The 18,257-nt window shown below is 42.0% G+C and overlaps 1 protein-coding gene across 2 annotated transcripts in view; it reads left to right on the top strand.

Moving 5' to 3' along the window:
* DEF6 (DEF6 guanine nucleotide exchange factor) overlaps nt 1–18,257 on the top strand; it is an 817,872-nt gene that overhangs the window by 779,872 nt on the left and 19,743 nt on the right. Inside the window, exon 11 of one of the 2 annotated variants that reach the window (XM_075335890.1) lies at nt 9,697–9,787. The exons of the other annotated variant lie outside the window; for it this stretch is intronic. Within the exon in view, the coding sequence (XP_075192005.1) occupies nt 9,697–9,787 (91 nt within the window). The remainder of the gene's footprint in view (nt 1–9,696; nt 9,788–18,257) is intronic. 2 annotated transcript variants of the gene reach the window in all.

Genomic DNA, 18,257 nt, shown 5'->3' on the forward strand with positions numbered 1-18,257 from the left:
GGTAAAGTGCTGGGATTGTCGCATCTTATGGATGTGGCAATCCTGGGAAGCTGCAGGCTGCTATTTTTAGGTTGGGGGCTCATGGGTCTCTCCTGCCTGAAAATGCCAGGCCTCAGCTGTCCGATTTTATCTTGGCTGGTATCAAAATTGGGGGGGACAGCGTGGCTTTTTTTTAAATTTTTTTCACTTTTTTTTTAAAAAAAAAGACTCATGCGGTTCTTCTTTTGATACACAACCAAGATAAGTGTACGGCTGGGGGCTGCAGCCTGTATCTGTATGCTTTATCTGTGCTCAGTATTATTATAGGGGGGACCCTATGCCAAGTTTTTTAATTTATTTATTTATTTTTACTGTGCAATAAAACCGCAGACAACACCTGTGATTGGAAGCGTCAGACATGCTGTCACTCAATGTGGGTGAGTGTCTGACTGCAACTAATCACAGATGCCAATGGGCGAGGAAAGGAGTGCATATGCATGAAGGTTAATGCGCGGCCCCGAAAGTGAATGAGCGGCTGCAGGAGCAGTTAAAGCTGTGCCAGAGCCTTGGTAAGTATAGTGTCGCTTGCTTTATTATTTTTTCTTTATATTTCATTTATTTTTTTGTATTACCTGAGTGTCAGATCCGGATCAATACCGGGAATTCCCAGAGAATACCAGGCCCAGCACTCGGGTATCTTTGAAACCACGCGAATCCGGACTTTTATAGTCCAGGTCCGTCCATCACTAATTATTACCCTTTGGCTCGTCAGTGTATATAATAACAACACTGTCTCCTATGGTGCCCCTCATTCACAGGTTGGGTGAAATGCATAGAGATACAGGTGAATCTCAATAAATTAGAATATCATCATAATGTTAATTTATTTCAGTAATTTTATACAAAAGAAAGGGGAAATGCATATATACAGTTAGGTCCAGAAATATTTGGACAGTGACACAATTTTCGCGAGTTGGGCTCTGCATGCCACCACATTGGATTTGAAATGAAACCTCTACAACAGAATTCAAGTGCAGATTGTAACGTTTAATTTGAAGGTTTGAACAAAAATATCTGATAGAAATTGTAAGAATTGTACACATTTCTTTACAAACACTCCACATTTTAGGAGGTCAAAAGTAATTGGACAAATAAACCAAACCCAAACAAAATATTTTTATTTTCAATATTTTGTTGCGAATCCTTTGGAGGCAATCACTGCCTTAAGTCTGGAACCCATGGACATCACCAAACGCTGGGTTTCCTCCTTCTTAATGCTTTGCCAGGCCTTTACAGCCGCAGCCTTCAGGTCTTGCTTGTTTGTGGGTCTTTCCGTCTTAAGTCTGGATTTGAGCAAGTGAAATGCATGCTCAATTGGGTTAAGATCTGGTGATTGACTTGGCCATTGCAGAATGTTCCACTTTTTTGCACTCATGAACTCCTGGGTAGCTTTGGCTGTATGCTTGGGGTCATTGTCCATCTGTACTATGAAGCGCCGTCCGATCAACTTTGCGGCATTTGGCTGAATCTGGGCTGAAAGTATATCCCGGTACACTTCAGAATTCATCCGGCTACTCTTGTCTGCTGTTATGTCATCAATAAACACAAGTGACCCAGTGCCATTGAAAGCCATGCATGCCCATGCCATCACGTTGCCTCCACCATGTTTTACAGAGGATGTGGTGTGCCTTGGATCATGTGCCGTTCCCTTTCTTCTCCAAACTTTTTTCTTCCCGTCATTCTGGTACAGGTTGATCTTTGTCTCATCTGTCCATAGAATAATTTCCAGAACTGAGCTGGCTTCATGAGGTGTTTTTCAGCAAATTTAACTCTGGCATGTCTATTTTTGGAATTGATGAATGGTTTGCATCTAGATGTGAACCCTTTGTATTTACTTTCATGGAGTCTTCTCTTTACTGTTGACTTAGAGACAGATACACCTACTTCACTGAGAGTGTTCTGGACTTCAGTTGATGTTGTGAACGGGTTCTTCTTCACCAAAGAAAGTATGCGGTGATCATCCACCACTGTTGTCATCCGTGGACGCCCAGGCCTTTTTGAGTTCCCAAGCTCACCAGTCAATTCCTTTTTTCTCAGAATGTACCCGACTGTTGATTTTGCTACTCCAAGCATGTCTGCTATCTCTCTGATGGATTTTTTTTTTTTTTCAGCCTCAGGATGTTCTGCTTCACCTCAATTGAGAGTTCCTTAGACCGCATGTTGTCTGGTCACAGCAACAACTTCCAAATGCAAAACCACACACCTGTAATCAACCCCAGACCTTTTAACTACTTCATTGATTACAGGTTAACGAGGGAGACGCCTTCAGAGTTAATTGCAGCCCTTAGAGTCCCTTGTCCAATTACTTTTGGTCCCTTGAAAAAGAGGAGGCTATGCATTACAGAGCTATGATTCCTAAACCCTTTCTCCGATTTGGATGTGAAAACTCTCATATTGCAGCTGGGAGTGTGCACTTTCAGCCCATATTATATATAAAATTGTATTTCTGAACATGTTTTTGTAAACAGCTAAAATAACAAAACTTGTGTCACTGTCCAAATATTTCTGGACCTAACTGTAATATACAGTCATTACAGAGTGATCTATTTCCAGTGTTTATTTCTGTTAATGTTGATGATTATGGCTTACAGCCAATAAAAATCCAAAAGTCAATACCTCATAAAATTAGAATAATTACCACAATACACCTGTAAAGGCTTCCTAATCTTTTAAAATGGTCCCTTAGTCTGGTTCACTAGGCTACAATATCATGGGAAAGACTGCTGACTTGACAAATGTGCAGAAGGCAGTCATTGACACACTCCACAAGGAGGGTAAGCCACAAAATGTCATTGCTAAAGAAGCTGGCTGTTCACAGAGTGCTGTATCCAAGCATATTAATGAAAAGTTGAATGGAAGGAAAAAGTGTGCTAGAAAAAGGTGCACAAGCAGCCGGGATAACCGCAGGTTTGATAGGATTGTTAAGAAAAGGCCATTCAAATATTTGGGGGAGATTCACAAGGAGTGGACTGCTGCTGGAGTCAGTGCTTCAAGAGCCACCACACACAGACGTATCCAGGACATGGGCTACAACTGTTGCATTCCTTGTGTCAAGCCACTCATCATGACCAATAGACAATGCCAAAAGCGTCTTACCTGGACCAAGAAGAAAAAGAACTGGACTGTTGCTTAGTGATCCAAGGTGTTGTTTTCAGATTAAAGTATATTTTGCATTTCCTTTGGAAATCAAGGTTCCGGAGTCTGGAGGAAGAGTGGAGAGGCACACAATCCAAGCTGCTTGAGGTCAAGTGTGGAGTTTCCACAATCAGTGATGGTTTGGGGAGCCATGTCATCTGCTGGTGTAGGTCCACTGTGTTTTATCAAGACCAAAGTCAGCGCAACCGTCTACTAGGACATTTTAGAGCACTTCAAGCTTCCCTCTTCCAACAAGCTTTCTGGAGATGGAAATTTCATTTTCCAGCAGGATTTGACACCTTTCCACACTGCAAAAAGTACCAATACCTGGTTTAATAACCACAGTATCACTGTGCTTGATTGGCCAGCAAACTCGCCTGAGCTAAATCTATGGGGTATTGTCAAGAGGAAGATGAAGAAGATGAGAGACACCAGACACAACAATGTGGATGAGCTGAAGGCTGCTATCAAAGCAACCTGGGCTTCCATAAAACCTCAGCAGTACCACAGGCTGATCGCCTCCATGCCACGCCGCATTGATGTAATAATTTATGCAAAAAGAGATCCGACCAAGTATTGAGTGCATTTACTCTACGTACTTTTCAGTAGGTGCCAACAATTCAGAGTTTAAAATCATTTTTACAGTTGGTTTTATATAATATTCTAATTTTCTGAAATAATACCTTTTGGTTTTCATTGGCTGTAAGCCATAATCATCAACATTAACAGAGATAAACACTTGAAATAGACACTCTGCTTGTAATGACTCTATATAATATATGCGTTTCCCTTTTTGTATTGAATTACTGAAATAAATTAACTTTTTGATGATATTCTAAATTATTGAGATGCACTTGTAACTGAATTCAAAATAATTTTGATATACGCGATATACACAGTGCTCAGCATAAATGAATACACCCCATTTGAAAAGTAAGATTGTAATCAATATCTCCAAAATTTTGACAAGACTGATGTCATGAGTTGTTCAGCTTTGCACTCGCTTGGTGTCATGGCGGTGTCGGACCATACCGCAGAGTTTGACAAGCAGCCTGAGGTCTCTTAGTTGTACAGCCTGACTCAGCGTCAGCTGTGTTTTACGTCACTGCTCTCCAGTTCAGCAGGAGTTAATTCCTGCTGGCTTGTGAAATGTTGCTAGGCTCAGGCTGCTACTGAGCACTCACAGCTGCCTTTACTCTTTATAAAAACTGGATCCGGTTGATTGTCGCTGAATGTCGCTCAGTGTTGCTCCAGCGAAATTGGTGGTTATTATAGTGATCCAGAGACTGGTGATCTGTGGTGTGCTTTCCTGAGTGGTATGGAAATATTCCCAGTGTTAGCTTATTACCTCCCTGTGTTTTATTTCCTCATGGGTTCATCTAGTCTCTCCCTCGTGCTTATATGCAATGTGCATGAGTTCTTTTCAGATGTCTGTGTTATTTGTGGGGTTTGCTTCTCCGGCCCTGGCCTTCTTCTGGGGATGTGAGAGGGTGTAAAATCAGGGCTTAAACAGTAGTTAGGGTCATGCTGGCAGCCTAGAGCTAACTACCATCAAGCTTACCTCTGGAATAAGGGACAGCATAGGGTCCCTAGTTTTGTGGGTCTGCTTTGAGGTCCCTCTTCTGTTACCTTGATTCCTCGTGCCATGCAACATGTTTTAAACCCATAACATGAAAGTAAGGTCAATTATGTAACTTTAATTTACAAAATCTGTTTTAACACCTTCACCCCCGGGTGATTTTCCGTTTTTCCGTTGGGTTTTTCCTCCCTTTTTTCTGAGAGCCGTAACTTTTTTATTTTTCTGTCAATTTTGCCATATAAAGACTTATTTTTTGCGGGACAAGTTGTACTTTTGAAATAAACCATTAGTTTTTCCATATAGTGTATTGGAAAATGGCAAAAAAATTCCAAGTGTGAATAAATTGCAAAAACAGTGCGACTGCTTGATTGTTTTTGAGATATTTTATTCACCATGTTCATTATATGGTAAAATTAATGTGTCCGTGGGATGTCTCAGGTCGGTACGAGTTCGTAACTGCTTTATGATACATAAAGAATGAAAAATACAACTAGCCATATGAAAAATGGAAAAAAAAAAATTTGGTGATATTGCATAACTGCTGAGGATTATTCTGAAAAAAAGAGATATTTAGCTAATGTATTGATCAATTCATTAGTGCCCCATAACCACTTCACGGTAATCTCTTATTTATGGGGTCCCTAACAAAATGTTACCTCTATATGCAGTTAAAACCTGCTTGTGTGCATGGGTACCTAACCAAATGTTACCTCTATGTGCGGCTGAAACCTGCTGTGTATGGGAAGCAAGGGACCTGGCTATATAGGAAGTTGAATAATCATGGGTAAAGGGCGGGACTGGGTTCTCAGACTTCCTATATAGCCAGGTCCCTTCCTTCCCATACACAGCAGGTTTCAGCCGCACATAGAGGTAACATTTGGTTAGGTACCCATGCACACAAGCAGGTTTTAACCGCATATAGAGGTAACATTTTCTTAGGGACCCCATAAATAAGAGATTACCGTGAAGTGGTTATGGGGCAGTAATGAATTGATCAATACATTAGCTAAATATCTCTTTTTTTTCAGAATAATCCTCAGCAGTTATGCAATATCACCATTTTTTTTTTCCATTTTTCATATGGCTAGTTGTATTTTTCATTCTTTAGGTATCATAAAGCAGTTATGCTTGTTCATATTACTCTGAATTTGGTGTGCAGCTTTCACTTCATATAGATTATGTATTTTTTGGCTAGCACCCTGTTCACATTTACAATGGTGCTCCAGCAGTCATTTTGATTGTTGTGCAGTTTTTTTTCTGTCTGAGAACCCAGTCCCGCCCTTTAGCCATGATTATTCAACTTCCTATATAGCCAGGTCCCTTGCTTCCCATACACAGCAGGTTTCAGCCGCACATAGAGGTAACATTTGGTTAGGTACCCATGCACACAAGCAAGTTTTGACCGCATATAGAGGTAACATTACGTTTCATCTTTTAGCAATTTCCTGATTTGAGGTCCAATGAATTTACCTTCCTTTTAACTTGGCTGCACTCAATTTTGGAATAATAGCAACCAAGTGATTGAAAGCCTGACCCTCTTTATCTAGAGCTTTTACAAAGTTCTTGGTCAACCCCAGCTTTATATGTAGAGGCAGCAGAATTATATTGCTTGGATCAACCAGTGGGATATATTTGACATTTACTTTCCAGGAATGTACAATTTCCTCACAGGTTATTCTTTGACTGTGTAGTGGTTTTTGGTGTCTCAGCTGTCCCACAGACACAAAAAGCAGCAGAATTTAGTAAAACCACCCTGTAAACCTAAAAGCAGAGCAACAACTTTGAAATCACAGCAAATCTGCCATTCATGATCTTTATATTACACAATTTTGATTTTGTTTGCTTTTGTTGTAAACTTTCCACATATAAAGCAGAAGTTATCAGGATGATTTACGCAACAACGACGACATTGAGCACTTGCCATTTTGCTATTTCGCTGTAATTAAATTAGACAAGAATTTTAAAAGGGTCTCACCAGTACTAAGAGTACTAAGACATACACCAGAACGCTATGATTGCGCATTTATGTACCGTTCAGCTATTTCCCTCATTCACAAGCTTTACATATCATTGCGCAATACCATTTCATTGAGCAATATCACGGAAGCCCGCTAAATCACATTATGCAATATCAAACATATAGGACGCCTGCCCTCTGGTGACTGTTTATAGCTTTTTACACTGGATATTATACCAAAATGAATACTATCACATGCTTAGTCGGTGATTCAATCATTTCAAACAAAAAAACAAATGAGGGATTGCGATGACAAAGCAAGTACACAAAATAAATTTTAAAAAATCTGCAATACCTAAAAAAATCTTACGTGATACACAATTTCTGATGGTATATTTGGAATCTGGAGGCAAAAATACATATGATTTGGTATATTACAAACCAAATGCAATTTTGCTGTTGACCAGTGTTTTTGATGGGCAGACTCGCAGATACCCGGGATCAGCGGGTTCAACTGGGTTTAAAAAAATAAACGGTTCATGCTCAGAATTCATCCCAGATATCTGGTGGAATGCCGGTCCCCATGTAAGTCTTTAGGGACAAGAATCCGGCACTTTAAAATGGTGGTAGAAGGGATAGGGAGATTGGAGCAAGCACGTTATATTTAGTCTCTCGCGCAGCTCTATCGCTACTTCCATGAGGTCACTCAGTTCAATGAGGTCACCTGAGGTCAGATTACTACCTGTGATCACAGGTGGAGTACATTAGGAACCTCCAGCTTTGACAACAAATAAACTGAGTGACATCACCGCTCATCACGCTGCTCAGTCTCTGGCTGAAGCTCACAGCGGGCGGTCATATTCTTTGCCCGCTTGCTGTCACTTCAGATGTAGCAAAGCCAGAATCATCATGGGACCTCGTGTAGATTGCGTTGGACCTGGGTGTTTTGGGGGTTACTAAAGGGGTGAAAGAGGGTGCTTTTTGTATTTTATTTCAAATGAAAGATTTTGTCGGTGTTTGTGTTTATTTCTTTTCACTTACAGGTTAGTAATGGGATGGTCTCATAGATGCCTCCCATTACTAATCAAGGGCTTAGTGGCAGCTGGGAGCTGTTATTAACCCCTTATTACCCCGATTGCTACTGCACCAGGGCAATTTGGATGAGCCTGATAAAGTTCTGTTATTGTCAGATCTATTAGATGCAACAATGCTTGGTGGCTGCTGTTTTTAGGCTTGAGGGGGCCAATAACCATAGGCTTCCCCAGCATGAAAATACCAGCCCTCAGCTGTCAGCTTTATCATGGCTGGGTATCAAAATTGGGGGGACCAAACACTGTTTTTTTTAATTATTCATTTAAAAAATAATAATAAAAAAGCTGCATGCTGTCCCTCTTATTTTGATACACAGCCAAGATAAGCGCACGACTGGGGGCTGAAGCCTGTAGCCATCGACTTTATCATGCCTGTGTATCATAATGTATAGGGGCACCAATTTTTTTATTTATTTATTTATTTTTACAACGATCTAGACACAAACACAGTGCCTCTGATTGGTTGCAGTCAGACACACTGTCACACAGGCTGGGGGTGCTGTCTCACTGCAACCAATCAGAGACAAGGGGACTGCCGGTGGGCGGGGAAAGCAGTGTATATGCCTGAAGATAATGATTTGGGGATTTGATGGTGTCTTTCATATGGTCCTGAGGAAGTGAGCAGAGCTCATGAAACGCGTAGACCGAGGCTGTAATAAAGTCACATAAATCTGATGTCCTGGTGGTGATCATTGGCGCGGCTTCAGAAACCCGATTTCTACTATTTCTCTCTGTTATCAGCCCTTGGGTTGCCGCGGCCAGGATCCATTGATATATGCGAACATAGTAGTTGTGACTTTCACAACTGCATATGGTGAGTAGTATTGCTCCCCCCCTGTACCCTGTGTCTATAAGGGTAAGACCCTATTGCGCTCTTTTTCCACAGCTCCTGTTTGAAGATAATGAGCAGCTTTGGAAGTAGAGTGATCAACCTGACAGCAGAGTTACAGCCGCATGGAGACCAATAACGTTAAAGCGCTTGCTTTATTCTTACTTTCTTTTTTCTTTGATTTTTTTTTATTACTCCATTGGCCGGACCCGGATAATTACCAGTTACCTGAGAACTCCAGGCCTGGGGTCGGTGCTCGGGTTCTTTTGAGCCCATGCAAATCCGGACAGTTACAGTCCCGGTTCGCCCATTACTAATATTGATTAAACGCTTACTTTTCAAAGGGTGTGTACTCATTAACGCTGAGCACTGTATTTTCTCACCCTTCGGCATATTGGACCTCTATTCTTGTAGGTGTTGTCTGTAGTATACCCAAATTTGTTTTTTTAACCATCAGAGTCATATTAACACCATACTGAAAATCACCAGAATAAATTTAACAACAAGTTAGGCATCCCTGGAGACCAGGACTGGCATCAGCATGCTACAAGGGCCCATTGGGGCTAAATTTCCATTGGTGACATCCACTGAATATATAAAGATGTGCACAGTATATGTTTGGAGAGGGCTCATACCCATACAGTGAGGGTGCAAGCTAATAAAATATATTTCTTCCTTCCGGTGAATGGTTACATCTGGTGGCCAGGGGTGCAAGTAACAGCATATCTTGGGGTTGTTTGAGCCTTACTGATCTGATACATTGATGACCTATACCATGAATTTATCATCCAAGTGCTGTGACTGGACAACTCCTTCAAATAATTGTAAAATGTATCAATATTGTATAACTGGTTCATTTGTCAAATATATTTACAAATTGTTAAATAAAAAACATCACTCATTAGAAAGCGATGTTTCGTGCATCTCATTTTGCAATTCAAATAATTGTGTTGAACTCTCTTATATCTGATCTTATCTTTGAATATTTCTATTAACCATACATTTTATATTAGTCTTACCTTCCTGATTTTTTGGGGACATCACATTTATTTTCAATTTAACTTAGGTGGCTCAGAGAAAACTTCATCAAGCCAGTACTAATGTCCGACACTGGAATGTTCAGATGAACAGATTAATGCATCCTATATCCCCAGGAGGTTAGTTAACTACATAGCAAGTTTCTTAAGATTGTACCGAAGGTTATACTGCCTAATTTTCATTTTCTGAAACTGATATATTACATAAATAGTGATTGGAGAAGGAATGTGTACAGATGAGCTCACACATATATAGTGCAATGTAAAGCAATCACCCACACTTTAGGGTGTACTGCATATTTTAAAATTCTTGATAAATTTTGAATGTGGAAAATGATCCTTACAAAATAAAATAGGCAGCATATTCCTATGTTGCCACAGATAAACTTAAAACAATTTTAACTTCCTAACATATTTCACTATAACCTTTTAGTACTGTTTGATGACTAGAATTTCACATCAGTTGACTATACAGCAATTGGAGTTGTATCTTAAATGGGAATCTGTCTGCAGGATTTCACCCTCCGAACTATTTATATAGCTTTTTCAAAGACAAGTCCAGCAATACCTTTATATGGCCATTCCACTCCTCTGTTACCGAGAAATCAGCATTTGAATTTATATGTAAACGAGGCTGAAGAATTGCTGTAGATCTGAAGTCACTCCAGCTCTATTTCCTGCCTAGAACCACTTCCTCCTACTTCACTGATAGCCTCTTTGCCTGAAGTCACAAAGCATAAAGGTTTAAATCATCACTCTGCTCTATCCCTTCACTATTACTGTGAAAACATTCTGCAATATGTGAAGAACCTCACATCTACCTCTCTGATATGGTTGTCTAAAGTGACCCAGGCTGTCTTGTCTTTGTGCATAACGCAACAACCTTGAGAAAGGCATAAAAGCCGAAATGTCGGTGTTGCTCTGGACGAGGTTTCACTTTTTGCAGTCTGTCATAATAAATTCACTTGAATTCTATATTTTGTCTTCCCTTACTTCTTTGAGTGTTGGGGTTATACTAACTTAAATTGAGCACCTTTATTTAGCAGTGAGCCAGTAATTATTTTTACTTGCCAAAGCATAGAGGCTGTCAGTCAACTATGGGGAGATCAAGTTTCGGCACACTCAAATAAGAAAATATGAAATGAAATTTTTTTTTTCAGATGATTTTATTGCAAGGCAAAAAAAGGTTCATCAATTACACTGACGTTTCAGCTCATAGAGCATTTATCAAGGTAAGGCTATGTGCCCACGTTGCGTATTTGCATGCAGTTACGCTGCGTATTGCACTGCAGCGTAACTGCATGTGTGCTGCGTCTCCTGAACAATCTATGAAGATTGTGCATAATCCATGCCAACGTGGCGTTTTAGAACGCAGCGCTTCGGTTGCTGCCAAATCGCTGCGTTCTAAAAAGCAACATGTCACTTCTTTCGTGCGCTTTGCATGCTGTCTCCATTCTGTCTATAGGGAGAGGCAGCATTCAGAGCACACGAATTCTGCAGTGACCAAAGATTCAGAACGGAGCTTTTCATCTGCGCTCTAAAGCGGACATGTAGTGACTTTTATGCTGCGGTGCAGAGTGCACACACGTGGGCACATAGCCTAATGCTGTGTATAATACAGAAAAAAAGAGAAAATTAAAATACAGAAATGTAAACAGGGATTTACATACACTGAACAAGGGTGTATACATCACTCCAATGTATATAATAGTTTGCATCACTCATTATATACACAGGCACATTAAAGTGAAAAGACTTATGTACAATCACATGAAAAATTAGATATACAAGGAGGGTTGAGCATAGGAATATATTAACATACAAGGACAATAACCAGGATTGCAAAAACAATGTAGCTAGAACAGATTGCACCACTGAATGAAAAGTGAAAAAAGGGGGAGGCACCCACCTATTACTGCAATAATGCAAATAGGTGTAAAAGGAATGGCGATGATGCTAATATACAGTGGCAAAAAGTGATGCTGTCCTATGGAGAAGAATTGTACATGTGACTTATAGAAATATGCAGGGGAAAGAGTGTCGGTGAGGTTTAAGATGCTAGAAAGGGTACCTTGGCAATAGTCCTCAGCGGAAAATGGAGAGTTTGGGAGCTGAAGAGCATGAATCGCCTATGGTGTCACAGAGAGGTATTTTAATGCCAACCGTCAATACAGGCCTATGAGAGGATATACAGTATGTAAAATGACACATAATGTTGGTATTTGACAGAGTCAAAAATATCACAGAGTTCTATAGTGAGGGACATATAATGAGATTAATATGTATATATACGTGTAAACATTATTACCGTAACATGTTATACAGTGCCTACAAGTAGTATTCAACCCCCTGCAGATTTAGCAGGTTTATACATTCGAAATTAACTTGGCATTGTGACATTTGGACTGTAGATCAGCCTGGAAGTGTGAAATGCACTGCAATAAAAAAGAATGTTATTTTTTTTTTTTTTTATTTTTTAAATTGTGAAAAGTTTATTCAGAGGGTCATTTATTATTCAACCCCTCAAACCACCAGAATTCTGTTTGGTTCCCCTAAAGTATTAAGAAGTATTTCAGGCACAAAGAACAATGAGCTTCACATGTTTGGATTAATAATCTCTTTTTCCAGCCTTTTATGACTAATTAAGACCCTCCCCAAACTTGTGAACAGCACTCATACTTGGTCAACATGGGAAAGACAAAGGAGCATTCCAAGGCCATCAGAGACAAGATCGTGGAGTGTCACAAGGCTGGCAAGGGGTACAAAACCCTTTCCAAGGAGTTGGGCCTACCTGTCTCCACTGTTGGGAGCATCATCCGGAAGTGGAAGGCTTATGGAACTACTGTTAGCCTTCACGGCCTGGACAGCCTTTGAAAGTTTCCACCCATGCCGAGGCCAGGCTTGTCCGAAGAGTCAAGGCTAACCCAAGGACAACAAGGAAGGAGCTCCGGGAAGATCTCATGGCAGTGGGGACATTGGTTTCAGTCAATACCATAAGTAATGTACTCCACCGCAATGGTCTCCGTTCCAGACGAGCCCGTAAGGTACCTTTACTTTCAAAGCGTCATGTCAAGGCTCGTCTACAGTTTGCTCATGATCACTTGGAGGACTCTGAGACAGACTGGTTCAAGGTTCTCTGGTCTGATGAGACCAAAATCGAGATCTTTGGTGCCAACCACACACGTGACGTTTGGAGACTGGATGGCACTGCATACGACCCCAAGAATACCATCCCTACAGTCAAGCATGGTGGTGGCAGCATCATGCTGTGGGGCTGTTTCTCAGCCAAGGGGCCTGGCCATCTGGTCCGCATCCATGGGAAGATGGATAGCACGGCCTACCTGGAGATTTCGGCCAAGAACCTCCGCTCCTCCATCAAGGATCTTAAGATGGGTCGTCATTTCATCTTCCAACAAGACAACGACCCAAAGCACACAGCCAAGAAAACCAATGCCTGGTTCAAGAGGGAAAAAATCAAGGTGTTGCAGTGGCCTAGTTAGTCTCCTGATCTTAACCCAATTGAAAACTTGTGGAAGGAGCTCAAGATTAAAGTCCACATGAGACACCCAAAGAACCTAGATAACTTGGAGAAGATCTGCATAGAGGAGTGGGCCAAGATAACTCCAGAGACCTGTGCCGGCCTGATCAGGTCTTATAAAAGACGATTATTAGCTGTAATTGCAAACAAGGGTTATTCCACAAAATATTAAACCTAGGGGTTGAATAATAATTGACCCACACTTTTATGTTGAAAATTTCTTTAAATTTAACTGAGCAACATAACTTGTTGGTTTGTAAAGCCCACTTTACACGTTGCAATTAGTTGTACAATCGCATTTGCGATGTGACACGCCCAGGTTGCATACGGGATCTTATGAGATTGCACATAGGTCGTTCATTTGCTGTCACACGTGCGTTAGTAGTCTATGTTAAATTGGTCAATTTTGTGTGCGATCCTTTAGATCATGTGTTCTGTGACGTATGCATTGGGCACCTTTTTTTTTTTTATTTATTTATTGACTTGCCAAGCATGTGTAATGTGTAGGGATGCGTTTTTACTATGTCATCTGCCATTCAGCTCTGCTACATGGCCGCTAACAGCAGACACAGACAGCCATGTAGCAGAGCTGAATGGCAGATGACAGCAGACACAGACAGAGCCGCACTGTCAGAATGAACTCGGGTGAACTTCACCCGACTTCACGGTCATGCTGCGGCTCTGTCTGTGTCGCGCCCTGATTAGCGGTCACCAGTGAAGGACTCACCGGTGACCGCTAATCTCCTAAGTTACTGAAGTTAGCAGCCCTCTCTCATACTCACCGATCCCCGATCCCCGGCACTACACGGCGTTCACACTGCTCCGGCGGCTTTTACTGTTTTGAAAAAACCGGCCGCCCATTAAACAATTTCGTATTCCCTGCTTTCCCCGCCCACCGGCGCCTATGATTGGTTACAGTGAGACACGCCCCCACTCTGAGTGACAGGTGTCACACTGCACCCAATCACAGCAGCCGGTGGGCGTGTCTATACTGTGTAGTGAAATAAATAATTAAATAATTAAAAAAAACGGCGTGCGGTCCCCCCCAATTTTAAAACCAGCCAGATAAAGCCATACGGCTGAAGGCTGGTATTCTGGGCGGCTGTTGGCTGATATTGTTAGGCTGGGGGGCTCCCCATAACGTGGAGCTCCCCATCCTGAGAATACCAGCCTTCAGCCGTATGGCTTTATCTGGCTGGTTTTAAAATTGGGGGGGACCGCACGCCGTTTTTTTAAATTATTTAATTATTTATTTCACTACACAGTATAGACACGCCCACCGGCTGCTGTGATTGGGTGCAGTGTGACACCTGTCACTCAGCGTGGGGGCGTGTCTCACTGTAACCAATCATAGGCGCCGGTGGGCGGGGAAAGCAGGGAATACGAGATTGTTTAATGGGCGGCCGGCTTTTTCAAAACAGTAAAAGCCGCCGGAGAAGTGTGAACGCCGTGCAGCGCCGGGGATCGGTGAGTATATGAGAGAGGGGGATAGACTGACATGGACAGAGAGTGAGGGACAGAGATAGTGACGGACTGACAGAGATTAGTGAATGACAGACATTGTGAGGCGCTTCAGAACGCAGCTTTTCAGCTGTGCTCTGAAGCGGACCTTTTTTAAGCTGCGGTGCAGAGCGCACACCTGTGCACATAGCATCAGACACCAAAATCGTATGAGGGATGTCACACGTTACAATTGACTAGGTTCGTGCAACAAAACGCTCAATTCTAGAGAATGATACGATGTGTTTGCGATCAACGGTTTTGCGTTCAATCCTGATCGCACGTAGATGTCACACGCAGATACCTCACAAACGATGCCGGATGTGCGTCACTTACAATTTGACCCCAACGACGGATTGTGAGATATATTGAAGCGTGTGTAGCGGGCTTAAGATTTATGCATCTGTTAATAAATCCTGCTCTTGTTTGAAGTTTGCAGGCTCTAACTTATTTGCATCTTATCAAACCTGCTAAATCTGCAGGGGGTTGAATACTACTTGTAGGCACTGTACTTAGTGCAATAGGGATCCAATGGAAATCCTAAAGGTAAGTGTGTAATAGTGAGAATCTCTCCAGGTTGATTGAACCATATAATGCATATCAGAGATCCACATTCAAATCAGTCTGTGGTATGCTTCAAGGAGACCATTGGAAGTGCTTAAAGCAGAAAAATAGCCATTCAAAAGGGGGTAATAATCATCCATAAAGAAAGTGCCCAATTGATTGTTTATAGGTTGTCAGTGGTTATATACCATACCTATGAATGGAGTCATTGGGGAACAGGGTGTGCACATCTGTAATCAGATAATGGACATAGTCATTGGTAAAAGTAAATATGGGAGCTGATAGTGAGTAAAAAGGAGTAGTTTGCTTACCTTAAATGCCAGGGGACAGCAGAAGATAAAGTGACCTGCAGTGAGGTACTGCGTGCTTTTAAGGAGGCGGCCGGCGTTCCACGTGACTTCCTGCATCCTGTCAATGGAGCGCAGGAAGTAACTAGGTGGAACACAAGCCGTAGTGATGAAAGTGAAAGTCTGTGACCGAGGGAATCACCGCGCATGCGAAGTGTGTAAGAACGGAGAGGAATGAATCACAGTGCTGGTGTTGACGCTGGGATTCATTAGAAAGCAGGTAAAGGATCAGGAAGTGGTCTAAACATAAAAAAGGAGGACAAAAAGGAGTTATTAAAGGACAATCTGAAATTATTAAAGAATTATAAGAATTAGTAGCAATGTTAAATATAACATAAATGACATATATGGCAATGATGAATAAACTGATAGATTAATTATATTAAGTAAATGAGAGGATGACAATTATGAAGAGGAGGCACATCAAAAAGGAGGCACATAAAAAACAGCTATACTCTCATGATATGTAGGCACAGGGGTAAGTGACATAGAAATACGAGAACAACAAAGATTGAAGAAATATTTCAGTACACCTTATACTCGCGGTTTAGTCCGTGAGGCTCCAAAAATTGTAAGGTATAAATCCAGAAAGCTTCACGCTCCTTCAGTGACCTGATCCTGACACCCCCTCTCCAATTTGGAGGGACATGATCGATGACCTGATATTTCAGTTGGGAAATAGACTGGGTGTGGGAAATGAAGTGGTGAGGGATAGGGATAAGAGTCTGCTTACATCGAATTGTGGATTTGTGTTTGCTAATTCTATCCTTTATGTGCTGTGTAGTTTCACCTACATACCCAAGGCCACAGGGACATTTAATGAGGTAGACGACAAAGGTGGAGTCGCACGTGAAGAAGCTCTTAATTTTAAAACGTTTACCGGAACGTTGGTGAAAAAAGGAGTCTCCACGTGTGATGTTGGAGCACTGGACACAGGACAGGCAAGGAAAGGTTCCTTTTCTCGGGGTAGAGAGGATAGCTTGTCTGAGGGGTCTTTTTGATGGGCCAACATCGGCACGGACAAGGCGGTCTCTGAGGTTGGGTGGTCTTTGGTAGAAAAACCGAGGGGGTGATTGAAATTCCCTAATGTTGGGGTATGCAGTGCCCAGGAGTGACCAATGCTTCCTAATGATCCCTTTAAGGAGTGGGTGAAATGGGTGGAATGTACTGACACAGGCTACTTGGGGACCTCATGGCTTGGCATCTGTTCTGTGGGTGCCCATAATGTTGGTGGTGAAGGTGGGATAACCCCGATTGTGAAATTTCACTTGCATCTCTTGCTGTCTAACGACTCGTTTGACGGGATCTGACACGATACGTGCTATGCATTGGTGTTGTGAGTAGGGGAGAGATTTTTTGACATGCTTAGGATGACAGCTGGTATAATGCAAATGGCTATTCTTATCTGTTGGTTTGGTATATAGATCAGACAATAAGTGCCCATCGGAATGAATTTCAATCATGGTGTCCAGAAAATTAATTTTGTTAGAATCAAAGTGAATGGTAAAACCAAGATTGGGAATACGTGTATTGAGGTAATCATGGAAGGTCAATAGGGAATTCTAATCGCCATGCCAGATGGCAAATATATCATCGATATACTTTTTCCACGTAATGACATGTGCTTTAACTAATGGATTGCTGTAAACAAAATCCTCCTCAAATTTGTCCATGAATATATTAGCATAAGGGGGTGCTACATTCGATCCCATAGCGGTCCCCCTCTGCTGAAAGTAAAATTGGTCCTCAAAAAGGAAAAAGTTCTTATGAAGAACAATTTCCAAAGTGTCATAGCAGAATTGTTTCTGTTGTGATGAAAAGTCACTGAAAGTGTCAAGGAACCAGGTGACTGCGGCCAAATGTCCAAATGTTGGATATAAGTCAGAAAGGAAGTGATGTCCTTGAAATGTGATGGTAGTATGGGGATGAGAGAAGTGAGAATTCTATCCAATATTATGGCTAGTGGAGGCAAGACTGAGTCAGTGGACGCCACGATTGGACATCCTGGTGGTTTCTGAAGATTCTTATGGATCTTGGGTAACGTGTAAAAGACGGGAGTAATAGGATTAAACCGGATAAGAAATTCTGATAGTTTACTGTCAATGACAACCTCCTGTAAAATATTTATGGATTACAGTTTTAATCAAAGAAGATACGTGTGAGGTAGGTTTATTAGCAACAGGCTGATAAGTGTTAGAGTCAGATAGTTGCGACCTAATTTCTTGCATGTGTACCGCCCCGCGCTCGGCCACAGCCGAGCCGCTCGGATTCGGGCTCGTTGGTGGGTGGCTCGAGCGCCTCCGGACTCGGGGTCACTTTGCTCTGAAAGGGTGCTGGCACTACTTAGGGGGTAGGTAGGTAGGTGTACGGCCGGAGCCGTGTTTGAGTTCTTGACGCCACCCATGGGATGTGGTGAAGGTGTAGACACCACCGCTGTGGATACGGGGCACCCGGGGGAGATGGTGATGCACAAGATGTTAACCCCTCCGTGGGCAGGGATGATGGCCTTGGGACCCATTGGGGAGAGTGACTGGGTGGTGCAGGGCAGTGAGCGGCCGAACGGCACTGTTGTACTCACTGTTATTGACAGACACAAGTCTCTGATGAACAAAGTTGATGGTGGTCGGTGCCCGCAGCCGGC

This window comes from Anomaloglossus baeobatrachus, chromosome 2 (genome assembly GCF_048569485.1).
Source record: "Anomaloglossus baeobatrachus isolate aAnoBae1 chromosome 2, aAnoBae1.hap1, whole genome shotgun sequence".
NCBI lineage: Eukaryota > Metazoa > Chordata > Amphibia > Anura > Aromobatidae > Anomaloglossus > Anomaloglossus baeobatrachus.